This window comes from Schistocerca serialis, chromosome 1 (assembly GCF_023864345.2).
Source record: "Schistocerca serialis cubense isolate TAMUIC-IGC-003099 chromosome 1, iqSchSeri2.2, whole genome shotgun sequence".
In the NCBI taxonomy this organism is placed as follows: Eukaryota; Metazoa; Arthropoda; class Insecta; order Orthoptera; family Acrididae; genus Schistocerca; species Schistocerca serialis.
Window position 1 is genome coordinate 351,605,154 of NC_064638.1, and position 27,036 is coordinate 351,632,189.

General features: G+C 42.6%; 1 protein-coding gene across 1 annotated transcript in view; it reads left to right on the top strand.

Annotated features, from left to right (window-relative positions):
- Nucleotides 1-363: 363 nt before the first annotated feature.
- LOC126457412 (apolipoprotein D-like) overlaps nucleotides 364-27,036 on the top strand; it is a 46,643-nt gene continuing 19,970 nt past the window's right edge. The window contains exons 1-4 of the mRNA XM_050093685.1: nucleotides 364-450; nucleotides 15,579-15,707; nucleotides 21,362-21,492; nucleotides 24,015-24,106. Coding sequence (XP_049949642.1) covers nucleotides 15,591-15,707; nucleotides 21,362-21,492; nucleotides 24,015-24,106 — 340 coding nt within the window. The 5' untranslated portion in view covers nucleotides 364-450; nucleotides 15,579-15,590. The remainder of the gene's footprint in view (nucleotides 451-15,578; nucleotides 15,708-21,361; nucleotides 21,493-24,014; nucleotides 24,107-27,036) is intronic.

Sequence of the window (27,036 nt, forward strand, 5' to 3'; positions counted from 1 at the left end):
TGGCAGTGTGTTGTGGTCTTGGTGTTTCCATGTTTCTTGTCCACCCCCTGTATTATGTTGTACTGTCTAATGTAAAAGAAGTGTACCGCCGTTAGATTGGCTTGGTAATCGGCCGCCTTCATTTCGCGGAAGCGGTAGCCACATGAGGGTCAGGATCATAGAGACAGCCTTACGGCCGCGTACGGCGGCAGCACCGTTCGCTGCTGGAAGATGTTGAAGCGGATCCGCTGCATCGGCGACAATGGCGACTGGAGCCGCCGCCGGGGCATCGCCCGCGCCCCACCCACCCGCTGAGACCGAGGCGGCCGCAGCGCCGGCAGCGGCAGCGGCGGCGGCGCTCTATAAAAGACACGCCGGCCGACTCGGCGGCACTCCACTCCGCTGCGGACGCCATCCACAAGCCACTACCAGTATCCGGCGCAGCTGGCCGCTCTCCAATCACACAAACAGGTGAGTGCGGCGCCATTCACATCTTTGACTGTCGCTCTGTCACTACGGTTACATGCGAAAGGCCTTCCGGAAGACGAAAACCGAATTACAGAAACCGTCGTGTTATGTGTTAAGGCCTGGTGCGGTTTTGCTAGACCAGGGCACTACAGCGTCTAGAAAACGGTTGTCCCAGTTTCTACTTCAGTGAGTGGCTCGCTGTTTCCCTTCTTTTAAGTACGCCGATGTGACAAAATTCATGGAATACCCCCTTCGTGTCGGACCTCCTTTTGTCCGGCGTAGTGCAGTAGCTCGACGTGACATGGACTTAAGAAGTCGTTGTAAGTCTCCTGCGGAAATATTGAGCCATGCTGCCTCTATAGCCAAGCACAATTCCGAAAGCGTTGCCGGTGCACGATTTTTGCACAAACTGACCTTTTACTTACGTCCCTTAAATGTTCAGTGATTCATGTCGGTCGATCTGGTTGGTCAAATCATCCTCTGGGACTGTCCAGAATTTTCTTCAAACCAGTCACGAATACTTGTGGCCTGGTGACATGGCGTATCGTTGTTTGGGAACACGAAGTACACGAATGGCTGAAAACAGTCTCCAGGTAGCTGAACGCAACCATTTACAGTCAATGATCGGTTCACCTGGAACAGAGGACCCAGTCCGTTCCACGTAAACACAGCCCACACCATTATGGAGCCACCACCAGCTTGCGTAGAGCCTCGTTGATAACTTGGGTCCATGACTTCGTGGGGTCTGCGCCACACTCGGACCCTGCCATTAGCTTTCGTCAACTGAAATCTGGACTATCGGACAGGTGACAGTTTTGCAATCGTCTATGGTCCAACCAATGCGGTCGAAAGCCTTGGAGAGACGCTGCACACGATGTGCTGTTAGAAAAGGCACTCGCGTCGGTGGTGTACTCCTGTACCTCATTAACGTCACATTTTGCCGCACTGTCCTAACGGATACGTCCATCATACGTCTCACATTGATTTGTGCGGTTGTTTCACACAGTGTTGCTTGTCTGTTAGCACTGACGACTCAACTTAAACTCCGCTGCTCGCGGTCGTTAATTGGAGAACGTTGACGACTGCGTTGTCCGCTGTGAGAGGAATGGCAGAAATTTGGTATTCTCAGCACACTCTTGACACTGTGGATCTCTGAATTCCCCAGCGATTTCCTAAGTGGAATGTCTAATGTATGTAGCTCCAAATACCATTCCGCGTTCAAAGTCTGTTGATTTCCGTCGTGTGGCCATAATCACGTCTAAAACCTTTTCACATGAAATCACTTGAGTACCTTTTATACCTTCTCTACGCGATGCTATAGACATCTGTGTATTTACATATCGCTGTTCAAAATGGTTCAAATGGCTCTGAGCACTATGGGACTTAACATCTATGGTCATCAGTCCCCTAGAACTTAGAACTACTTAAACCTAACTAACCTAAGGACATCACACAACACCCAGCCATCACGAGGCAGAGAAAATCCCTGACCCCGCCGGGAATCGAACCCGGGAACCCGGGCGTGGGAAGCGAGAACGCTACCGCACGACCACGAGATGCGGGCACATATCGCTGTCCCATCACTTTGGTCACCTCAGTGTGTTATACGTAGACAGCTTCATGATCGGTCTAATGTTTCCACTTCTCCATCACTGAACGAAGGGTCCCTCCGTCAGGATTAGCTGAGAAATTTTGAAAACAGCATGTAACATGGCAACCCAAGCAGGTTTCAGAAACTAATGTCCGTTTACATAGGGTAGAAAATCTGTTGTGGAAGAGGAAAACAGGCAACTAGAACCGGATATCAAGAATCGATTTGAGAGTGTTTGAATCACCAACCAGGAGCGGTATTGGGAAGTCGGTTTACGAAATCCGATTCTGGGAGCCCGATTTAACATAGTATCTGGCGGATAATTCATACCTTACCTTAATCCTAAAGGAGACCTCGGAGTTGGACTATTAATCGCAGTAATTCCTAGAGCGCTAAACCCTAGACTGCAGTACAGTGAAGAATCGTAAGAGTTTAACGGTCTATTGACGTCGAAGTAACTACAGACGGGATAGAAGCACCCTTATGGTGCACCCGACCCATCCGTTAAGTGCTGCAGTTGATAACTGTTGGCGTAATGAATGATAAGAAGTGAACATGACGAATAGTGATTCGGTAGCAAATCAGAATGATCGTTGGCAATTTTCTATTGTTTGTAAATGAAGAGCTCATATTTTGTTTTAGTACGTTAGGATTTAACCACAACGGTGGCATTTTCGGCAAAATCTGAAATAAGACGTGCAAGTACGTTATTACAATTACGTACGTGTATCTCGGGGTACTTTACACTCACTTTATTACTAGAACCGTATTGTCCCGATCACCGTCGTTACATTCCCCAACTTAAAACGAAACTATCAGATTACAGCCTTCGCTATAACAAATCTGTTAGCACAATTAGTTTTCTTTCACTCACACTCGTTGCCTTCGCCAACACACATCCAGACTGTAACATTTCGAGCTAATCAAGGCCGCAGGTTAGTCTGTCAGCACGTCTAGTTTTCTTCTCGCTTTTCATATCGAAAACAAATCAATTCGCATCTTCCGCCAAAAGAAATCATTAGATTCAGCGATCCTGATTGGCTGCCGTACACTATTACCGGACTGCCTACGACCGACGGAAACAAAATGGTTAAAGCAGCACGCAGCGGAAGGGTTCAGAGCACTATATGCTCACTTCTGACAAAGACTGACTTCCATATTATCTGAACAAAGATTGGCTGGTGGGTCGCGGGAAGGGGGGCTAAGTGAACACGCTCTTCAGCTCTAGTCTGCAAAACCACTGCGGCGTGCATTTCGGACGGGACTTCTCATTGTACGACGTGTTGAGGTTTCCTCCCGCTCCAATTGCCTTTGGAGAGCGGGAAGAATAACTGCTCAAAACGCTCCGTGAGCGCTGAATTATTCTGATCTTGTCTTCGTGTTCCTGGCAGCAATAACACGTAGCGGCCTGTAATACTATTATAGGAACCTCATGTAGTATTGGTTCTTGAAGATATGTAAGCAGGCTTTAACATATATCTTGAACTTGTTTGCACTTCAGATTTTCCACCACCTGTGGGTCAAACAATCCATGTATATCTGAAACCTGAGTTTCTCCCGGCGTATAACATATTCAAATAACTTACGGGAATGCAAGCGGGTGGTGTTTTGCACAACCGCCGATATTTCGACAGGGCCACACCCATCTTTTTCAAGACATCAAGGCACATCTGCAGCAATGAATCACGATGTAAGGGAATTTAAAATTTTGGTATGCAGATCATAACCGGAAAGAAAACAAACAAATACACACACACACACACACACACACGCACGCACACACACACACACACACACACACACACACACACTGTAACCTCTAGCGCCATCAGTCAAAAAGATGGCCGGTCTTCGATGATATCGATAGTGATTATCAATAATATGCGGGCGAGGTAGCAATGTCTCTGAAACTCTTGTTTTTTGACAGGGGTGAGAGCAGGATTTCACACAGAATTTAGGTGTATACGTTCAATATCCTCTGTTCGTCCTATTTAATTCGGATCCAACCCTCTTGGGCAATGCTCTAGGGTGAGTCATAGTAGTCTTTTGTAATCAGTGTCTTTCTACTAATGAAGAAGTCTGTCACTTGCTTTACTTACGACTGAGTCTACGTGATGATTCCGTTTCATGTCATCCAGCTATCTAAATGTGTTGATTGATTCCAGTTGTGACTCATGGATACTGCACTCATAGGATATCACATTTCTGCCTTTTGCGAGGGGCACAACTTTATAACCTGAACACTTAAAGGAAGTTATCCATCTTTGCGCCACTTTTAAGTCTTACCTACATTTGACTGAATACGAATTAATTATGCGCGTCCGAAATTACTTCTGCTTATCTCCATCTATGACTCTCCATCCAAGATAACATGCTGCATTCTCCCTACCAAACCGCCCAAAAAAAATTATTCTGAAACCCCATATGATGGTACTTTCGCTGACAAGCGTTGGTGTAGTCGGCCAAGTCAAATGATTTTTGGAAGTCTAGACTACAACTAACTGGCTACCTTGATGCATGGCTTTCAGCACGTCATATGACATAAGTGCGAGTTGGGTATCGCACAACCGATATTTTCAGATTCCATACTGGTTCCTATGTAGAAGGTCGCTATATCCGAGATATCCCTTTATTTTAAGTTTGCAGCATACGAATGACAAAGACAGTCAAGTGAAGCAATGCAGCGATAGTAATAGGCAACTTAAACGTGAGAATTCGGTCACTATCCTATTAGGAAAGGCGTTCTCTGGTTTATGGTACTGTACATGTATTCTGGAGAAGCAGTGCTCATTACTGTGCATGGCCATCCTCGTATACCTTTCCCATCATTTGTCTAATACAAAAAATGCGACTAACTGTGTGCTTCTCTTGTAATGCACACAGTTGATTGATTTTCTGTCATATCTTTTCCCACCAAGTTTGTGCTTTGTCTCTAATGACCTCATCGTCGACGAAACGTGAAACAACAGTCTTCGATATTTCTTTTCATCCTTTTCGTAGTCGATTCCAAGGTTCTATCAACTGCGGCTCCTCATCTGGTTCTGTTGTCGAATACAAACTTGTATTGAGTGTTTTCGAAGATAAAAATTGCATCGTATGGAACATACCTGTACTTCTTTATTTCTACTGAAGACGATCGATTTAGATCATGAATCTCATCATTCTCGGGTTCTGATTGATGATCGAAATAGAATGTCTTTAATAAAAATAAAGAACTACAGTGTGTATCACAAAATTATACGATACATTTTTAACCTTCGTTAACCCCGTCCAGCACCTACAAAATATTTTTGTACTGTCTTTCACTGGCCATAGCGCATTGTTCGCCTTCCCTCTCTCCCCATTCTCACCTCCTTTCCTTGCCTGAAATCATGATTATGGTGTCTAATCTCCAGTGCAGCCCGAGGTCTAGGTTAGGTTCAAGGTGGCATTTGATTATGAGATGGCGAGAACACCTATCGTGAATGCGAAATAAAGGTGGTGGTAACGGACTGATCTATAGTTTAGCTTGATACCTATGCTCGCCCTTTATTTAACACACTGTGCCATATTTTCCGAACTTAGCCATATTTTACGAACTTAGCCATATTTAACGTACTTAATGGTAAATTCATATCTTAAATGAGGGACAAGCATCTAATGATTATTTTGGTGGGTATTATGTACACATATTGTACATAAGTTACGAAAATTCAAGGGAGTACAACGTAAGTTTTACCTTTTCACTGTTCAATTAAACCGCACCGGTAGTGAAACCTACAAGTCACAATAGTCTGGCGGACGTGGATTCAAACACAGATTTTGACTGCCAGAGGAACACCCTTACCAACTGATTTCGTCGAACATACAAAGGAGGACCGAGGCAGAGGCCAGCGACTGCCTTCAAGGAACCATTCCAGATTTTTCGAGAAATAATTCAGGAAAACCCCAGAAAACTGAATCAAGATGCCTGTTGTGTTATTTAAGTACTATTCGACGTATAATGTGTCTACTGTCTCAACCATTGTCACACTTTAATCAGTTAGATGGAAGGACCGTCTAAATCAACCTGTGTGAAAAAAGTTGCCAAGGCTGTTATTTCTTTAGGCAATGTCACTAAACAATGAAAGTAGTTAGCCTGATTTTATCCATCGAATATCGTTCATAAATTTAAATTCTGTTTTACAACGAAAAAGTTGTCTTTTCATAAGATCTTACATAATATTTGAATTGTCTTAGTATTTCATCAAGTTGTCGGTGCATACGTAAAGCATGTTAAGCTTTTTGAGTAAAAGAGCAAACAATATGCAATCACACCGGAGATACCAGTATCATACTGTCACCACACAATACCAAAGCAGTCAGATTTCTAAGGCTTTCACTCCTTCGTTTAAATAAAGACTGCGAACATTTAGCGAATCGCTATCACCGTTTTACCGCATGACTATCCTTTCTCTAGCAGCGTATTGTCTGAAAACTTTTTTTACTTAGTTAATGACATGTTATACGCTTAGTATCAGTAATGTGAACTAATATTTTCTCAAGATCAACGGTATAAATTCGCATTCAAGCACGCTTGAACGTTTTTTGTCCCTAGATGAAACACCAATCTCAAATGTTCTTTAATAACACTTTCAGTGACTGAACAGTATGCATCTCTGACTTGTCAGATTGTGCGGAATTTATTTCTGCTCATTTCTAGTTCTAAGGAAATTCCTCATCATCCGTTAAAGCCAGAGATTTGTCTGATAAACATTTCATGTCCATAGCATTTTGCTTTTAATATTTGGAAACAGGAATAAGATTCTGTACCTGGGAGAAGATAGCTGTACACCACTCCAGGTATCGATATTTAGCGATCCTGTTGTTTTACTGAATCACATGAAACGAATTCTGGGAGTGTTAACTCAACAATGACACAGCCGAGCTTTTCCCTAATCTTCTCACATAAAGTCAGTACTCTTACACTAACGCCATAGGTATTTCAGTTTCTTTATGCTTAAGTCAAGTATTTCATTTTACTTGTTTGTACGCTATTTCGTCATCGTATTCATACTGATAGGGGGAGCCACGTAGAATATATATCATGTTAAGCTAACACAACGTTATTTAATTGCATTTCCTACTGCTTTGAAAATTCCGTATGACCCAAATTTAATTTTGATACGTGTCTGAGGAAACAACGAAGAACCACCAGTGCTACAAACTCAATAGCCAGACAGCTAATGGCAGGGAGAGCTGGAACCCCTCCAGTACATATAATATGCTTACAGCGGATTATCACATCGGTGATGAGTGAGATGCTGTTGTCAAAATATGTGATCTCACGACTGAAGAATGGTGCTGACACCAGATAAGCATGTTTTATGTGTGTTCGTGTCTGCATGTCTGTGTGAGAATGCATTACTAAAACCGCCGGGACAGTGGAACAGGCAGCGTGAAAGCCTGTGTTTGTTTGTACCCCATTGACTCCGTCGGTCTACCTGATCGCAGCGGCTTACGTAACATTGTTACAGGCATCAACGATAACTGTCTATTTTGATTAGCTCTAGATGAAATGAAGATTACACATCATTCAATGTGCACAGTCGAACAGATCATGACACGCTGCTTTTTGTACAAGTATTTGTGTATTTTTTCAGTTTTTTTAAAGGTAGCAAATGTTTAGTAAAACTCTCCCATCCCTTCACTCTCATAACGATCCATATTACAAATACAGCACAATAGATTTTAAGCACTTAAAAATTGTCAACGAGTTTCACATTTCTGGGTCATCCAGATGGCAGAGGAGGACATCGTCAAACCAGTTACTCAAGACCATTCCTAAGACGGCATTCACGACTTTCACCACATTATCACTAGTTTAACCATTTTATGTCCCTACAATTTTTACTTTTTACTACTCTTTTCAGTGCGAAGTTATCTATTCTTAGATGCTTCAACACACCGCAGAAGTCAATCCTTACCTCTGATAAAGATATTTTAAAATAATCCTTACCACCTTATTATCTGCAGTATTTCTAAATTCCACATTCATTGCCCTCTTTAACGTCCTTCTGTGACGTCACGTTCCGCATGCACCGTGTCTCTTCTTTCTGATTTTCCCACTGTCCACATTTCACTCCAATACATTGCTGCTCTCCAGTTGTAAAATTTTTGAAACTTCTTTTTCAATTCTCTATTAGTATTTGATTTCCTTGTATGGTTGTTACTGTGAGAAATGTCTTCCATATGCGCCACTATACCTCTAATACCTGGCTATCTTCGACCATCCGTACACATTTGCATTTTCCACAAATTAATTCCTTCGCGTCATACCTAGTTCTGATATTAAACAAGTCGCTGACGTTCTACCATTCTTTATTACTGTCGGCTTTGACTTCTGTATCATTTCAAGATAATCCAAACGTCGTCAGTGAGCGTGGAGCGCAACAGAATAATCCAGGGATGTTGTCATCGGAAGGTTTACCATGCGTAATGAAGTTTCACGTGCGTATCTGTTAGCTTGGATGACAGCAATGGCAGCTTTGTGAAATATACTACCATACTTGTGTTGTTAGGAAAGATGAGAGGCAACGAAACTCAGCACAGACATAGTCAACATCTCTCGAATAGCACCAAGGTATCGTCATATATCAATCGGATGAATCACCGAATCTCCTTCAGAAAAGTCACAGCCTCTCACGAAAGAAACACTACGGGGATTAGCTACGACGTTGGCACACTAGATGAGCATGAACTGAGCTATGTTACCTCGATAAAGGGTAACAACATTTTTTTCCTCTATCAAGATTCGAATCGTCTTCATGACGCTACACGAGGATGAAGTGCTATCGAATCTGAATGCATTAGGGATTTCACAGACACATCTGTGTACCTTGGTGGGAAACGAGTAGGGGACACCTCTCAACGTGACGTAGACACATTTGTATAAGGCACTGATGTATGTCGTTCAAACAATCGTCGTGTGAACGAACTAGGATCTACTGCGATTGAAAATAATTGCCTATGACGTGTTGAAAATGTGATCCGTTGTGTTGGGCATCGTACTGGCCTAGTAATCAATGTAAACGTGTCAGGACGACGTCCAGATGTGAGATGAACTCGAGAAGAGATAACTGTCATAGTGGGCTTGCAGGAGATGGAATGCACGTTGGACACGAGGTGGGGACTGTGAGTCAATGTCGATGCCAGTGAGCTAAGGACGGTGTACGCAGACATCATCTTAGTTCCTTTTAGAAAATAGTGAAGTGTATATGTAGCATGCGGCAACGGCCTTGCCGCAGTGGATACACCGGTTCCCGTCAGATCACTGAAGATAAGTGCTGTCGGGGGTGGCTGGCACTTGGATGGGTGACCATCCGGGTCGCTATGTGCTGTTGCCATTTTTAGGGGTGCACTCAGTCTCGTGATGCCAAGTGACGAGCTACTCGACCGAATAGTAGCGGCTCCGGTCAAAGAAAACCTTCACAACGACCGAGAGAGCAGTGTGCTGACCACACGCCCCTCCTATCCGCATCCTCAGCCGAGGACGACACGGCGGTCGGATGGTCCCGATGGGCCACTTGTGGCCTGAAGACGGAGCGCATATGTAGCATGCAGAACATCAGCCAGCCCAGTCTTCTGGCATTCCTGTAACGTCAAGGAGACATGCTTCCTGCCGTAAGAAAGTGATCGCGTGAAGAAATTACTAAGCAAGCTCTCTAAAGTGTACGCTGTCTCGCTAGACCACCGCTAACGCCATACCTGTTTGTCCTCCGTTAAGCAACTTGGACGGTCTGCAGCTTTGAGGAGATCGCCTGACAACAGGCGGAAATAGCTAGATAGCTACACCGAACATTATATGTGACACCACTATGACAGCCTCTAGTCTCGAATATAACAGTGTGTCGTAGCTACAGCTGGGTCATTTCCCATGCAGAATAAAATGAAATACTTTGAGCGGCAAAAATGAAGAAATTAAGTTTCGATTCAGTCAGGAGACCAAATTACTTTTAAAAATATCTATCATTACTATCCCGTCAGACTGGTTATTTATTAGATAATTAACCAATAACTAGAATTATCGCATTACGCGATTTAGGTGCAGGCACAGGCTATGAAACTAATGCATGGACAGTACTACTCAAAATTCGCTAGCGATCAGTGATGACAACAAAACTTACATGTGTACATGCAGACTGAAACGATGAATGAAAATTTGTACAATCGCCGGGATTCTAACCTATGTCTCCTGTTCATTTAATTAAAGCACCTATGCCTGGGCTTCAGATGGGATATCCCGTTTCGTTCGATGCTGAGGTGATATTCCGTTACAGTTTGAGAGCCTCTGCAATGCTGTTTGAGTTTAGGGGAAATACCAAGTTTGCTGAGCAGTGAATGGGGATTCGGACTGAGGAGGGAGGCGTGATGGGGTAGAGGGTGCAGTGTGCAAAGGCACTGTGCCAGGGTGGCGTAGTGGTTAGCGTATCTGTCATGTGAGCACGCGACCTGGGTTCGAATCCTGGCCTTGATAAAAATTTTCATTTGTCGCTTCAGTATGCATATATACATAATATATTAGTGGCTCTAAAAGGTCTCTGGAACATGGAGTTTCATTTGAACAAAACTTACCACCTCTGACCTCTATCTTACCGCGACGTGCCCTGTGTGGATTGACCGTGTCGTCGTTCACGTTTACCACTCAGTTATTTGCTCGTTGACAGACCCAACGAACACTCGATGCCAAAGGAATGCGAAATATCGAATTCACTAGCTGTTCAACGCATTTTAGTTTGTTTCATGAGTGAAAGAAGCAGATGACTGAAATATTCTTCTGTTCTTGGGCAAATATTGGTCAAGAACTGCTACGTTTGGCATTGACAATCTTTCACCTTGGGAAACTGAATTGGTAAGATGCGCAATTTGTACAAATTTTTTAACTGTTTGATGTAAATGTAAATGCCGTGTCGCTAGGGCCTCCCGTCGGGTAGACCGTTCACCTGGTACAAGTCTTTCAAGTTGACGCCACTTCGGCGACTTGTGTGTCGATGGGGATGAAATGATGATGATTAGGACAACACAACACCCAGTCCCTGAGTGGAGAAAATCTCCGACCCAGACGGGAATCGAAGCCGGGCCGTTAGGTATGACATTCCGTCGCGCTGACCACTCAGCTACCGGCGATGGACAACTGTTTGACAATGAGGGGAGTGGTGTATGGATTCATGGTTTGTTAGATTCATGGTTTGTTACTGGGAAGATATAACATGCCAAAATAACATGTAATACATTTGTTTTTTAAATTTCTAAGTATTACTGATTCTTTGGAGAAATAAACAGGCTTAATCTTGCAGTATATATTGCACAGCAGATGACATTTCGGTATTTCCAGAACTGGCAATGATGCTCGATGCAAGCAAAAAAAAAAAAAATAAATAAATAAATAAATAAATAAAAAAAATAAAAATAAAAAAAAATTAAAAAAAATGCTGATTCAAAAGTGAATTATGTCTACATTTGTAATCAGAAATAGACTCCTAGTTTGAAAAAGCAAAAAATTAATTCCTAATTTCAACGAACGAAGAAGTGCTTTGAGTTGACGGTATTCAATCCACATTACAACTTCTTGGGTTCTAGTAGGAAAACTTACAGATGATAAATATTGATAAATATAGAATTGGAAACAATTCCGCGAAAAGTTTATTGGGACTGTCCATCAGCATAGGAAAAATCCTTAAAAATACTGATTCAATTCGCCACAACTTAGAGGTATAAAACGTATTTGGTAGCCATAGTGGCAAGAAAAAGTGAGAAACAGAATGAAGCTGGAGCATGCCACGTGTCGTACGTAAAACAGACTGTTGGAAGCAAGCAGCACCAACCGTCTTATTTGCTCACTGTTTCTTGTTTCAATGAAATACCTAAAAAATTATTTGAGTTCCATTAGCTTGAACTAAATATTATATTAGTTTGCGACGCTTTTAACTATAGAAAGGTTCAAAAATAAAACTTTTTTAGTTGAACGCTAAATTTTGTTGGAGCATATCAAGTCTTATTCATAGGAAGGTTGTGTTACCATTGATGCTATACAAAATACTGAAATTATTCTAAATGATAATTTGTACTTCGTTACGTGGTCCTGTGACTATGGTCACATACAGTGTTCAGCGTGAATAAAATCCCATCAATTCCAATGATTGCTTCTAGGTATTCATTTTCATTTTCTACGCGTCTGTTTTTCTATGTAGTAAATGGACACTGAAGTCTTTCGAAAAGTTCTACTTCGTTTTCATCCAAAATGAGACTGGCTGTGGCATCTCTGAAACCAATTATTGGTAATTTTTCCCTTTCGTTTTTTTTTCTGTTCTGTAATTTCCTTATGAGCGTTGTGAGGAAATCTGTGGGAACGGACGACGTGTTCGCTACGAATGAGAGTAGGAGCGCGGTCACCTCTGCTGGCAGCCGGAGCGCCTCGGCCGCTACAGTATCCAGCTAGCGAGGTGTGAGAGGCAGAGTTCCAGCCGGCTAACGGGACGCGGCGCGGCGCGCCCTCTGCCACACGCGGGTCACGCATCTTCCCAGAACACACCGCGCCGAGCCGTGCACCGTGTCGTTGACCGCTTCCGACAGCTTTTCCTGCCAGGCACTCGCGCGACCCCGCAGCTGTAACTGGAGCGCCAGCAGCACACCCAACGAGGTTTTCCTCCCAGTTCCCGGCTCCTGGAAGAGCATTGTCCGCACTAGCTCCATTCTTGTACGTGATTCGTTGGCATTCTTCAGCAACCCTGGAGCCAACAAAAAAGAGAAGAACCAGTCTGAAGACTGAACTTCGTTACGAGTGTTTTACTTGAGGTAGTACGGTAGTGTCTTCCTCGACCTATGAATTTCAAGCTGTCGTTGATGTAGCCAGTGACCAGAAACGCAAATTTGATACACCCGCCACGACAAAGTATGGTATGCGGTATCAGATCTGACACTGCCTGCCAAAGGAATGCCATACACTGAGTTCACAAAAGTCGTGGGACAGTGATTGCACGTATACAGATGGCGGCAGAATCTCAAACACAAGGTATAAAACCACAGTGCGTTGGCAGAACTGTCATCTCAATTCAGGTGATTCAGGGAACAAGGTTTCCGAGGTGGTTATGGCCGAGTGAGGAGAGTTAATCGACTTTGAACGCAGAAGGGTAGTTGGAGGTAGGCGCATGGGACACTCCATTTCAGATACCCCAAGGGAATTCGCTATTCCGAGAGTTCAAAATGGTTCAAATGGCTCTGAGCCCCATGGGACTTAACTTCTGAGGTCATCAGTCCCCTAGAACTTAGAACTACTTAAACCTAACTAACCTAAGGACATCACACACATTCATGCCCGAGGCAGGATTCGAACCTGCGACCGTAGCGGTCGCGCGGTTCCAGATTGTAGCGCCGAGAACCGCTCGGCTATTCCGAAACTGTCAAGAGTGTGCCGCGAATACCAAATTTCAGTTATCCTCTATCTCCACGGCCAACGCAGTGGCCGGCGACCTTCACTTAAGAACCAACGACTGCGACGTTTCCATTGAGTTGTCAGTGCTAACAGACTAGCAACACTGCTCGTAATAACCGCGGAAATCAATGTGGACCTTTTTTTGTGACTCTTGGTGTCTGCCTGTGTGTGCGCGTGCGCGTGTGGACTTTTACTTTCCGTTTCCCTCTTTTCTTTTTTCATTTTTTTACTAATTTATTTTTTCATTCATTTATGTTCTTGGGAAAGAAATTGGATTTTGTGGTCAGCCATTGGGATTAATCTCTATTATATAATCAATGAGTGTAAACAGTGAGCAGTTAGACATGTTAACTTGGTCAAGTAGCAGTATATTTCATTGAGCTTTTGTTTTGTGAATGCGGTAATTTTCTTGTAAGGTTATGAGGCGTCTTTCATTATTTATTCTAACCATTATCATGTCATCCTCCCTTGCATTAGGTCTATGATTATCTTCTCTTAAATTTTCTGCAAAAGTTGAGCGGCTTGTCCCATATTTCCCTGTTCTCATATGTTCTTTGTACTGGGTGTCGCATGTTCCACTGCTCTGTCCTGCGTATCTTCCATCACATGTGCTGCATTGTAATTGCTACCAGAAAGCAGGAACACCAACAACAGGTAGTTTATGTAGAAAATACCAGTAGAACATTTTATGTTACCCACACACCATTTGAAATTATATGCACGAACTCCACAGTATATGGGGGTCACAATATACGAGTATAACAAGCTAATGGGCAAAAATATATTTCTATGTAAATGACTTGCCCATAAATATAAATTCCCCGTCAGTTCTGTTTGCGGACGATACTTCTGTTTTAATTGAAGATGATGCAGAAAAAATTCAGAGTTCCATTGTGAGCACAATGGGTACTCTAGAAAACTGGTTCCAGTTAAATGGCTTGCAAATGAACATTGCAAAAACCAATATGGTACATTTGAAAACCAAACATTTGATATGTGTGGATCTTAAAATACATCATCACAATCATCCTATGGAAGAAGTTAACACAGTCAAATTTCTAGGACTAAATGTGGACAACAACTTAAACTGGAGTACACATATTGAGTTCCTATAAAATAAACTAAGCAGCTTTGCATTTGCAATGCAAATACTAGCAAACTCTATTGACATGAGTACACGAAAAATAGCATATCATAGTTATTTTGAATCTGTCATTAGGTATGGTATCATTTTCTGGGGAAATTCAAGTAGTGTATCTCGAATACTGAAACTGCAAAAGAAAATTATAATATACATGTGTAGTGCACAACAAACAGAAACTTGTCACCCATTATTTCGGAACCTGCAAATCCTAACAGTTCCCTCCATACACATTTATGAAATCATAATTTTTGTGCACAGCAGACAAAAATTGTTTGAGGAAAATCATTTTAACCACACATACAACACAAGAAATAAAAATAATTTTATGTTACCCACACACCATTTGAAATTATATGCATGAACTCCACAGTATATGGGGATGACAATATGTGACAAGCTAATGCGCAAAAATATATTTAATATGAAGCCAGAGAATCTAAAAATAAGGCTACAGCAGATTCTGTGGGAGAAATGCTACTATTCAGTAGAAGAGTTCATAGAGGATGACATGATAATTTGAGCAAGGGGTAATTAATTGTTAGTCTTTTATTCTACGTGTAACAAAATTGTATTATTATTATGATACCATTTGTTAAAATCAGTTGTTGTAATTATTTGTTAGTTTTTTATTGTATGTGTATTTTTAAATTGTATTGTTGTTATGGTACGATTTGTTAAAATCAGGTGTTGTATGTATATGGTAAAACTTTACCAAAATTTTGACGTGTCTCCTGTACCTGAATCAAATGATTCAGATTATGTACGTTATGAGACTAATAAACCAGTATTCACAATTCACAAAAATCCGGTACAGAGAACATATCACAGCATGGATAAATGTATCACTTGGCTTCTGTCTGCTGCACGTGAAGGAGCGTGAGAATAAGGCTGAACAGCGGCGTGTATGTGTTAACCCAGTAGTCTTAAGGCCCGTGTTGTTGTTGCAGCTCGACTCCGGCATGAGATACTCGTGGGCCTTGTGTCTGGCGGCGACGCTGTCGCTGGCGGCAGGCCAAGTGCCCGGCTTTGGCGGCTGTCCGGTTTACCAGCCCATGACCAACTTCGACCTCTCCAAGGTGGGTGCCGCCTCAAAAACGATCCCATGGTTTTGACACCCGTCAGGTAACGGACAGCTCTGCAGATCTGGTAGCACCAGAAACAGTCGAAGCTTACTGATCCGTGATTTATTTTCAAAGTATACAGGGTGTTACAAAAAGGTACGGCCAAACTTTCAGGAAACATTCCTCACACACAAATAAAGAAAAGATATTATGTCGACATGTGTCCGGAAACGCTTAATTTCCATGTTAGAGCTCATTTTAGTTTCGTCAGTATGTACTGTACTTCCTCGATTCACCACCAGTTGGTCCAATTGAAGGAAGGTAATGTTGACTTCGGTGCTTGTGTTGACATGCGACTCATTGCTCTACAGTACTAGCATCAAGCACATCAGTACGTAGCATCAACAGGTTAGTGTTCGTCACGAACGTGGTTTTGCAGTTAGGGCAATGTTTACAAATGCGGAGTTGGCAGATGCCCATTTGATGTATGGATTAGGCGTGGCGCGGTACGTTTGTATCGAGACAGATTTCCAGAACGAAGGTGTCCCGACAGGAAGACGTTCGAAGCAATTGATCGGCGTCTTGGGGAACACGGAACATTCCAGCCAATGAGTCGCCACTGGGGAAGACCTAGAACGACGAGGACACTTGCAATGGACGAGGCAATTCTTCGTGCAGTTGACGATAACCCTAATGTCAGAGAAGTTGCTGCTGTACAAGGTAACGTTGACCACGTCACTGTATGGGGAGTGCTACGGGAGAACCAGTTGTTTCCGTACCATGTACAGCGTGTGCAGGCACTATCAGCAGCTGACTGGCCTCCACGGGTACACTTCTGCGTATGGTTCATCCAACAATGCGTCAATCCTCATTTCAGTGCAAATGTTCTCTTTACGGAGGAGGCTTCATTCCAACGTGATCAAATTGTACATTTTCACAATCAACATGTGTGGGCTGACGAGAATCCGCACGCAATTGTGCAATCACGTCATCAACACAGATTTTCTGTGAACGTTTGGGCAGGCATTGTTGGTGATGTCTTGATTGGGCCCCATGTTCTTCCACCTACGCTCAATGGAGCACGTTATCATGATTTCATACGGAATACTCTACCTGTGCTGCTAGAACACATGCCTTTACAAGTACGACACAACACGTGGTTCATGCACGATGGAGCTACTGCATATTTCACTCGAAGTGTTCGTACGCTTCTCAACAACAGATTCGGTGACCGATGGACTGATAGAGGCGGACCAATTCCATGGCCTCCACGCTCTCCTGGCCTCAACGCTCTTGACTTTCATTTATGGGGGCATTTGAAAGCTCTTGTCTACGCAACCCCGGTACCAAATGTAGAGACTCTTCGTGCTCGTATTGTGGACGGCTGTGATACAATACGCCATTCTCCAGGGCTGCATCAGCGCATCAGGGATTTCGTGCGACGGAGGGTGGATGCATGTATCCTCGCTAACGGAGGACATTTTGAACATTTCCTGTAACAAAGTGTTTGAAGTCATGCTGGTACGTTCTGTTGCTGTGTGTTTCCATTCCATGATTAATGTGATTTGAAGAGAAGTAATAAAATGAGCTCTAACATGGAAAATAAGCGTTTCCGGACACATGTCCACATAACATATTTTCTTTCTTTGTGTGTGAGGAATGTTTCCCTAAAGTTTGGTCGTACCTTTTTGTAACGCCCTGTATTTTTAAGAATTTATTTTATTTAGTAGCGATTCATCAAGAATATTAACACATTTAATCATACTATGTAAGCATTAAAGTAGTTGCCAGGGAGTAACTGATGAAATCACAACCAAATTCCTTTCAACAAATGGGAATTTTATTCACTTTAATAGTGCCTAAAAGCATTTCTTTTAAAGAAACAGATTTAAAATTATAATCAGAAAACACCCTCTAAATATCAAAGTTACAATTTATTCAGAGGAAGAAAGAAACAAGTTTTGACTGTATGAGCTTTCGGGCAGAGAACCTAGCCGCTCTCTTTTGACACGGTCATAGTTACGACCGCTTACAACAGCCTCTGAATGACAACACTGGTGCAAATCTGTAACACACCAGATAACTTTAAACTAAGAGGTTTAACAATTTACACAAGCACTCAAACTATGCATCCCCCGTAGGAGGGATAGAAATGGTTAAAAACACTAGCAATTAAAATATTAACCTTGCCACCGAAGGTGCAACTTGATTTTAACTTCTAAGAAAGTCTTACGGTGAAAGGGTGGCAACTTTATATACTAAAATTATCATTTAAATAAAAGCCCATGAAATGCAATCTTATATAAACTTCTACAAGGCTGGCCAAACAAAAGTTAAGATGCTCTGCAGTACACAGATAACGCCTCTCAACATCATAGGCAATAATATCAAAGTTTCCAAAGATCAAAACATATTTCAGGTATTAGGCCGTTACACTCCAAGCAATAAATTCGTTAACACACCAAATCCGTCAAACATGACAGAGGCAGCTACTAACGTACTGTAGATTGATAGGGAGATTACCAGACAACCCGAACCGCAGGTTGCTCTAACCCACCCCTACTCCACAAGGGAAAAACAGACCAACCAACTGATAAACAACCACCTTCCCGCGGGTGGGCAAACGGAGAAGAATGGTGGGACGACCCCAAAGCAAAACGGCTGGTGACCTCACCAAGAAAACAAGTAGAATTTAACAAGAGTAAATCAAACAACATATCACCAATTACTTAACTTCTAATAAACTGCGATTTCTCGAGAAGACCTGGCGCAGCACCCCCAAATCGCTCTCCCGACCCGTCCGCTGCAGCCGCTTCAACGGACGCAGGAAGGCGCGCCGATCTCCCGTCTCACGGCGTCGCAGCTCTCACCGGCCAGACTGATGTCGTGGGTTGACTCCTGTTGCTCTCGAGTCGACCGCGAAGTCACTACCTCTCGCTATACGCCGCAGCCCACTGGACTCACGTGGCGACCTCACATGCGCCGACGCTCAAGACGGACAAGTCATCTTCTGTCTCAGTGCGCGACCGACCAACCGATAGATCCAACCGACAATGACCATTGCCTGAGCAAACTCGAGCAGACTGGCGGCCTAACGCGCAGACTCAGATGTAGGAACTAAACCCCGATCGGGCGGCCACTCGCTGAGTTCTCTTACTGGTGGAGTGGAAAGACTCTCATTTTGCCGGCTTTAAAGGTAGGTCCGAACGACAGACATACTAGCACTCCGAACGACAGACAGACACTAACTGCCTAACAAATGCGGACGAGAGACAGACTAGGAAGCTGGGGACGAGAGACTGGCCCAGACTGACCTACTGGCGAACTCATAGCGCCCCTTAAATGCACGTGAGCAGGCAACCTTTCCCCTTTCCCACCAGGGGAGACACCAGAGCTGCGATTGCCACAGCGGCGCCACCGCTAGAAACGGAGGGAGACTGCTTCACACTACGCGCTGCGGCGCGCTCTTCAAAACAGCAATTTTTACCACGGCTCTCTTACACTGGCTACTGTGCGATTTAGCACCGCCGGAAGCTGCCAGTTCTAGTCACTTACATCAGCTACATCTACATGATTACTATGGAATCTGCAGTTAATTTCCTGGTAGAGGGTTTATCGAACCACTTTCAGGCTATTTGTCTACCTTTCCACTCTCCAATACTGCACGAGAAAAACGATTACTTAAATCTTTCCGAGTAAGCTCTGATTTATTTTATTATGATTATTAAAAAATTGGTGATTGAAATGTAATGAAGAGACCCCGCCGCAATGACTGCGACCCCGATTCACGTATCATATCCATCTGTCCTATTTTACGATAGTACAAACCACTCTGCCCTTTTCTGAACTTGCTCGACGTCCTCCGTTAATCCTATGTAATGCGGATGCCACACCTAACAGCAGTACCCCAGAAGAGGGCGGACAAGCGAGCTGTAAACAGTCTCTTTATTAGACTTGGTGCATTTTCTATGCGTTCTCCCAATAAAATGCGGTCTTTGGATTACTTTCCCTACAACATTATCTGTGGCCTCGTTAGAATTGAATTATTCGTAACTGTAATCCCAAAGCATTCAATTGAATTCACAGCCTTTCGATTTGTGTGATTTATAGAATAACCGAAATTTAGAAAAATCCTTTTAGCTCTCATGTGAATGATTTCACTTTTTTCCTCAGTCAGAGTCAACAGCCACTTTTCGCACCATTCAGCTATCTTGTCTCAATCATTCTGTAATTGATTTTCATCATATTATGACATTACAGGACGGTAAATGACTGAAGCATCTACAAACAATCTAAAAGGGCTGCTCAGATTGTCTCCTAAATCGTTTATGTAGATCAGGAACGACAGAGGGCCTATAACGTCTCTTTGGAGAACGCCAGATGTTGCTTATATTTCACCCTATGACTTTCCGTCTGTTACTATAAACTGTGACCTTTCTGACAGGAAATCACGAGTCTAGTCGCACAACTGAGACGACACTCCACAGGAACGCAATTCGATTAGAAGTCGCTTGTGAGGAACGGTGTCGGAAAGTTCTGGAAATCTAAAAACATGAAATCAATTCAACACCTTTATCTCGTGAGAATAAAGAACTAGTTGCGTTTCACAAGAACGTTATTTTCTGAATCCGTGTTGGCTGTTTGTCAACAAATCGTTTTCTTTGACGTAAGTTTTGATGTTCGAACACAGTATATATTCCAAAACCCTGCTGTAAATCGACGTTAATGACATACGTCTGTAATAATGGTACAACAAATGTTCACCCCTAGTATTTGTCTGGTAAGCGAAAGGAAAGTGGTCGTGCGCAATTTATGAGCCCTAGATTGTGTGTCGTTATTTAAATTCCAAACCCCTTCGCAATGTGCCACGGGATGAAAGTATGTGGAAGCTGTCATAGCGTCATCGCAGTGTAATGCAAGAACCGGCCAAGAACCATTACCAAGTTTCATCTTTTTCCTGCTGTTAGTTTCCATGCACATCCGCAACAACACACAAAGTTCAGCGCAGTGCACGAGTAGTCATTACCATCGGAGTCCCACAGACAGTATTTCGGTATATGTAATGAGTATATGTTTAGAATAGACAGCAAGAAATACCTTGGCTCCTTTAAAGCAATGGACAGGGGACGTAACAGACACATTGAGGTTTTCAGTGATGTTTAAAGTTAGAAAGTGGTTTTTTATTGATTAGATGCGAGTAAAGAAGTTCAGACATAGCGTCTAAGAACAGCTGTGACTGATTATCAAAATTAGATCTTTAAAAAGACCTAATCACTTTTTATTTTTACAACTGGCTGCATGTTGTTTTGGTCGCGTGTCACTGCTCCCATTAACACGAACGTTTTGATGAGCAAATTGTACTTATCACTTGTTAATCGGATTGACATTGCTGCAATAATTGTGTTCATTACGATAACTATTGCCATTATTGTTATTATTTTGCTTGACTCATTTACTATACACACCGCAAAACGTAAAGAGGATCTCTAAGGATGCTTGATTAGATGTAAGAGAAGTTCTGAAGGCATTAACCTTGCTAGACAATATAAATAGATAAATAAGTAAAATTAGTTATGCATATCTATTACACAGACTGCCTATTGGAGTTAGAAAATACTGACAAAAATCATGCAGAGATCTGTATTCTGACGAAGTGGCTTTATGTACAGTACATGGGCACGTGGTACGAGGCGGAGCGCATGTTCGCCGTGACGGAGGCAGGAGCCCGTTGCGTCTCCGCTACATACAGCAGCTTCCCGGGCGACAAAGTGCGTGTGACCAACCAGATCACCAACAGACTGTAAGTACTGCGGCGCATAATTATACTAGCGTTATTGTTGTTGTGCTCTTCAGTCTAGAGACTGGTTTGATGCAGCTCTCCATGCTACTCTATCCTGTGCAAGCTTCTTCATCTCCCAGTACCTATAGCAACCTACATCCTTCTGAATCTGCTTAGTGCACTCATCTCTTGGTCTCCCTCTACGATTTTTACCCTCCACACTGCCCTCCAATACTAAATTTATGTTCCCTTGATGCCTCAGAACATGTCCTACCAACCGATCCCTTCTTCTAGTGAAGTTGTGCCACAAATTTCTCTTCTCTCCAATTCTATCAAATACCTCCTCATTAGTTATGTGATTTACCCATCTAATCTTCAGCATTCTTCTGTAGCACCACATTTCGAAAGCTTCTATTCTCCTCTTGTCCAAACTATTTATCGTCCATGTTTCACTTCCATACGTGGCTACACTCCACAAAAATACTTTCAGAAAGGGCTTCCTGACACTTAAATCAATACTCGATGTTAACAAATTTCATTTCTTCACGAACGCTTTCCTTACCATTGCCGGTCTACATTTTATATCCTCTCTACTTCGACCATCATGAGTTATTTTGCTCCCCAAATAGCAAAAACTCATCAAGTACTTTAACAGTCTCATTTCCTAATCGAATTCCCTCAGCATGTTCATCTTATACCCTCCTTTCAAGACACTGTCCACTCCGTTCAAGTGTTCTTCTACTTCCTTTTCTGTGTCTGACGGAATTACAATGTTAATTTTAATTTTAATCATCAACAGCCTCAGTTTCATCGTTTACCTAGAATTTACCTAGGTTTCAGTCGGGATAATCCTACCTTCTTCAGAATAACAGTAACCACCATTTGTCCATAGTGGACATCGTCAGGCTAAAACTACAAATCCATAAACTATCGTCAGACTGTAAAACCTTATCTGAAACTGTCACGGCCCCACTTCGCGACCTTGATACGGCAGCCACGAGTGCTGTACAGGTTCCAGTACAGCATTCGTGGCTGCCGTATCAAGGTCGCGAAGTGGGGCCGTGGCAGTTTCAGATAAGTTTTTACAGTCTGACGATAGTTTATGAATTTGTAGTTTTAGCCTGACGATGTAATCAAAATTTGTTCGTCTCTGAGGGAGACATCCAACGATATAAGACTCGATCCCCCGCATCTCAACCCCCGTGTGTGTGTGTGAAGTGGTGGGAGGTGAGCAACATTGAAGCTTTCAACGAAAATTCCCATTTTTTTTTAAATTGGATATTCGGAATCAACGGAAAAAGTACATAAATTCTGTATGACACATTTTTTCTCATTTCGGGACAGACGAAGCTGTAATCGAAAAAATCAAAATGGATAGAAAATTGCGTATTTCAAAATTCTATCCGGTGACAATTGAATAAACACCCCACCTCCGTGCTGCGAGGATCGGATAGGCAATTATTTCAAAACTTTTAATGGGAAGTCTCATTCCCAACGCTGTATTCCTCCGACAAAACGAAAAGGGTACTGCTCGATGCCCCACTGTGGCCGCGTAGCGAACTAACGCTTATCGTAATAGACGATGCAGTGAGATCAGAGCTCACTTTTCTTTCAGAAGAAGAACTGAAAGCATCTCTAAACATTTCATTACGTGAGTTGTTTTTATTGCTTACACATTACCCTTCATTTCTACAGCAGAATTCCAAGCGGACAGTGACTGTTGCAACCACAGAAGAAAACTCTGAAATGATACCGTTTTATGGTGAATGTAGGATACTTTTTTTTACTAAGCTGTGATACCGTAAACACTGAAAAAGGGAAACGAAGAAAAACTGTTACAGAAGAAGATAATGAAATACTGTAGCTATATTAGCAACCGTTCACCAAAGCCGACAGATAGGCACTCGGCATTACGATTGCGAAATTTCTCTAGGTAGTACTGTCAACTTATTGCATCCGGCCACCCCTTCAAATTAACCTTACCAAAACCGACTGTAGCCACGCTGACCCTGCGAACACTGTGCGATATAGGCGCAAGCGAAAGAAAGAAAGGATGTCGCTCTCTGAGACGAACAAACTTTAATTAAAATTTTTTGAATTCGATGGGTTGTTTCCGAGATATTTCAGTGTCTTCAGATACACTGAACACCCTGTACATGTGTTAGCTTCTTCATTTAGAACAGTTAGAAGCATGTGGTTGATTTTAAAAAAGAAGGTGATCCATGTGGAGAAGTCCTAAACCTGTAACCACGAATGAAAATGACAGGAAATTGCACATTGTGGTACTGAACGATCGACAGTTAAAGCTGTGAAAATACAGAATGATACAGGAAGAACTAACCATGAGAAACCTTTATGCAAGAGTTTGATAATAACAGACTGCAATCCAGTGTTACTGTGTGCCTATTTGGAGGTGCTGCACAGATACAGAATTTCTAATAATGCGGTGAAAACGCTAATCAGGGTGTTCTCTATATTTGTTTTGTAAAATTAATATAAAGGGAAACAAGTATCACAGAAGTTGCCTGTTGTTGTTGTTACAGCACTGGACTGACGCGGCAGCTGGACGGGGAGATCAAGATGGTAGGGAAGGCAGGCGAGGCAAAGCTCTCTGTGAAGTACTCCTCCCTACCAGGTAAGTCAGGCCAAGCCTTAACACTGAGGCTTACATCCTTATCACTCATAGTAGAGTGGGTTGTAATACAGAGTGTGGAGTTCGAAACCCCTCTATGCAATGTGAATTAGTTGGTTCAAATGGCTCTGAGCAGTATGCGACTTAACTTCTGAGGTCATCAGTCGCCTAGAACTTAGAACTAATTAAACCTAACTAACCTAAGGACACCACACACATCCATGCCCGAGGCAGTATTCGAACCTGCGACCGAAGGCCCCAGAACCGCACGGCCACTCTGGTCGGCGATGTGAATTAGTACTTCTTACCGTCTCTTAATTACTTTTGAACATTGTATGTGTTCTACTGAACTGATGCTATCAGTGACTTAGGTACCCACAGATCGTTACATGCTTTAAAAATATTTCTGTGCCACGGTATGATGTTAGTGGCCAATAGTTAGAAAGACACAAGGAAGAAAAATGTGATTATGTGCACTGGAATACCAGCTGGTAATCAGCTACTGACCTACTGTGCCTTCTGGTTTATTTCCACTCGCCGACCGGCTATAAACGACGGGAAAAGTCCTTGCTTCCACATCTCAAACCAGTCATCTTAAGCAGAAACATAACAGCATCATAGTGCTTAAAATGTCTAGAGCAGAAACATATTCATTATTTACACACAATCAATGGGGTTCCTCATTAAGTGAAAAGAAAAAATAAGCAGGACACAAAAAAGCTGAAATATAAAAGACAGCGGTGATATTAAATAGCGCCCACGGTTTACTAACTGTCGAAGACTTCTAAACATTGCTTCTTTTGTTACGTACACTTTTACCATATTACATGGTCTTTTCTTTAGCCGCGAACTTTCTATTGAACACACTGTGCTTGTCATTTTCTAACTTTCCCTGAACTTCCCTCCCTCAAAATGTTCCACTGATTCAACGTCTGAAATATGAACGAACGTATGGCTTGTACTTGGGTCTGACGGAACCAGTCATGGAGCCGCACGAAAAGAAACTCCAGGGAGGTAGGGTCCCATCAGACAGGTGCCACAAGCCAGTTTCGGAATCTAAACTAAACGACCGTTCCTCTACTACAAAGCTGCACCAATAGCGTCCACCTGAATTCACCGAAGTGTTTGCAATTGCACCCACGATCTTACAGTCTAGAAACCACCCACACTTAGGAAAGATGGTTAAAGGTAAATGGTGCGCTGAATATCAAATGTAATAAAACTGAAAACAAAAGACACTCATATCGGTTACCAGTATGATCTTTCTTCCTGCAGAACTTGACAAAATGACAAAATTATATTGAAGGCTGATTGACTGCGCCTTTCAATATATTTGAATATCACGAAATCTATATTTTCACCCCGGCTCAAGCAAGAAAACAATATTGGCGTCCACAATGGCGTCAATAACCCCCCCCCCCCCCCCGCATCCTTCAGAATACATGTTGAAAGTGTACTACGTCTACAATAAACCCGCAAATCCGACCTAGAGGACTACGCGATGGAGCCGGCCGCTGTGGCCGAGCGGTTCTAGGCGCTTTAGTCCGGAACCGCGCTGCTGTTGCGGTCGCAGGTTCGAATCCTGCCTCGGACATGGATGTGTGTGATCTCCTTAGGTTAGTTAGGTTTAATTCGTTATAAGTCTAGGGGACTGATGACCTCAGATGTTAAGTCCCATAGTGCTTAGAGCCACTTGAATTATTTTGAACTACGCGATGCCAACCAACTGTCGTATCCTTCTGGATGCTTTGTGGACGGAAATGGCATTCCTTACGAAGATGTAAAATCATTGGAAGGAAGTGGCAACCAAGCCATTATTCACGTTAGAGTGTAGAATCTATGAAACTAGTGACATGCTGTCGAACATTCTGAAGAGTATCATCTACACACTCTCGAAACTATCAAAAGGCAGCTAAATGCAAGAACTGTCGCACAATCAGCTAAGCAGCCCAAGCATCAAATTGTCGTTGAGGATGTTACAAAGAACGCTGGAAAGAAAACTAAGGATCTGTTTGAGGGCTATTAGTTTAGTTACAAGAAAGTTAAACACACCAGAGAGGCAATTATAATGTTGTGCTTGATAACTGATAAATCAAGACAGCTTCATAGGAGTTGTCGATCTCGAGAAAGTGTTCGTATCGTAAAGTATACAAGATGTTTGATGCTCTCAGACGCATAGGTACAAGCACAGATTATACAATTTTTAAAAAAAAGAGAGAACAGTAAGACCAAAAGTACTCTGATTAAAAAGGGAGTAAGACAAAGATGCAGCCTCTCTCCCCACCGATCCGTATGTACGTCAAAGAAACAGTGTTTGCAGTATAAGAAAGTTTCAGACGCGGGAATGAAATTCTGGTGGAAGTTTGTCAGTGATGAGATGCGCTGATGACATTGTTAACTTCTGTGAAAGCGAAAAAGAATCGAGTGAACAGTCGAATGACATATATAACGGACTGAGAGTAAGCCAAAGGAGGACGAAAGTAATGAGCAGTAGTAGACAAGGGATTAGCAATAAAATTAACATCAAATTTGGGGACTAAGAAGTACATAAAATCAAGGACTTTTGCTACCTTTTAACCAAATAACGAATGTCATAATAAACAAGGAGACTATAAGAAGCCAAGTAGCACAGAAAAAGAGAGCATTCCTCGTATCAAACATAGTTCTCAATTTGAAGAATAAATTTCTGAGCATGTACGTCTGGAGTACAGTACTGTATTGATGTGCATCGTGGATTGCCTGAAAACAAGAAAAGAAGTGAATCGATGCGTTTGAATATCATACTGCAGAAGTGGGCTGAAAAGATTGCAAATGTGGTGACTCTCCGCAGTATCGGCGAGGAAAAGTATCTGTGCAAAACACTGACAAGAAGAAGGGACAGGATGATAGGACATAAGACATAAGTGTACTAATGGGTTCAGTAGAGGGTGAAA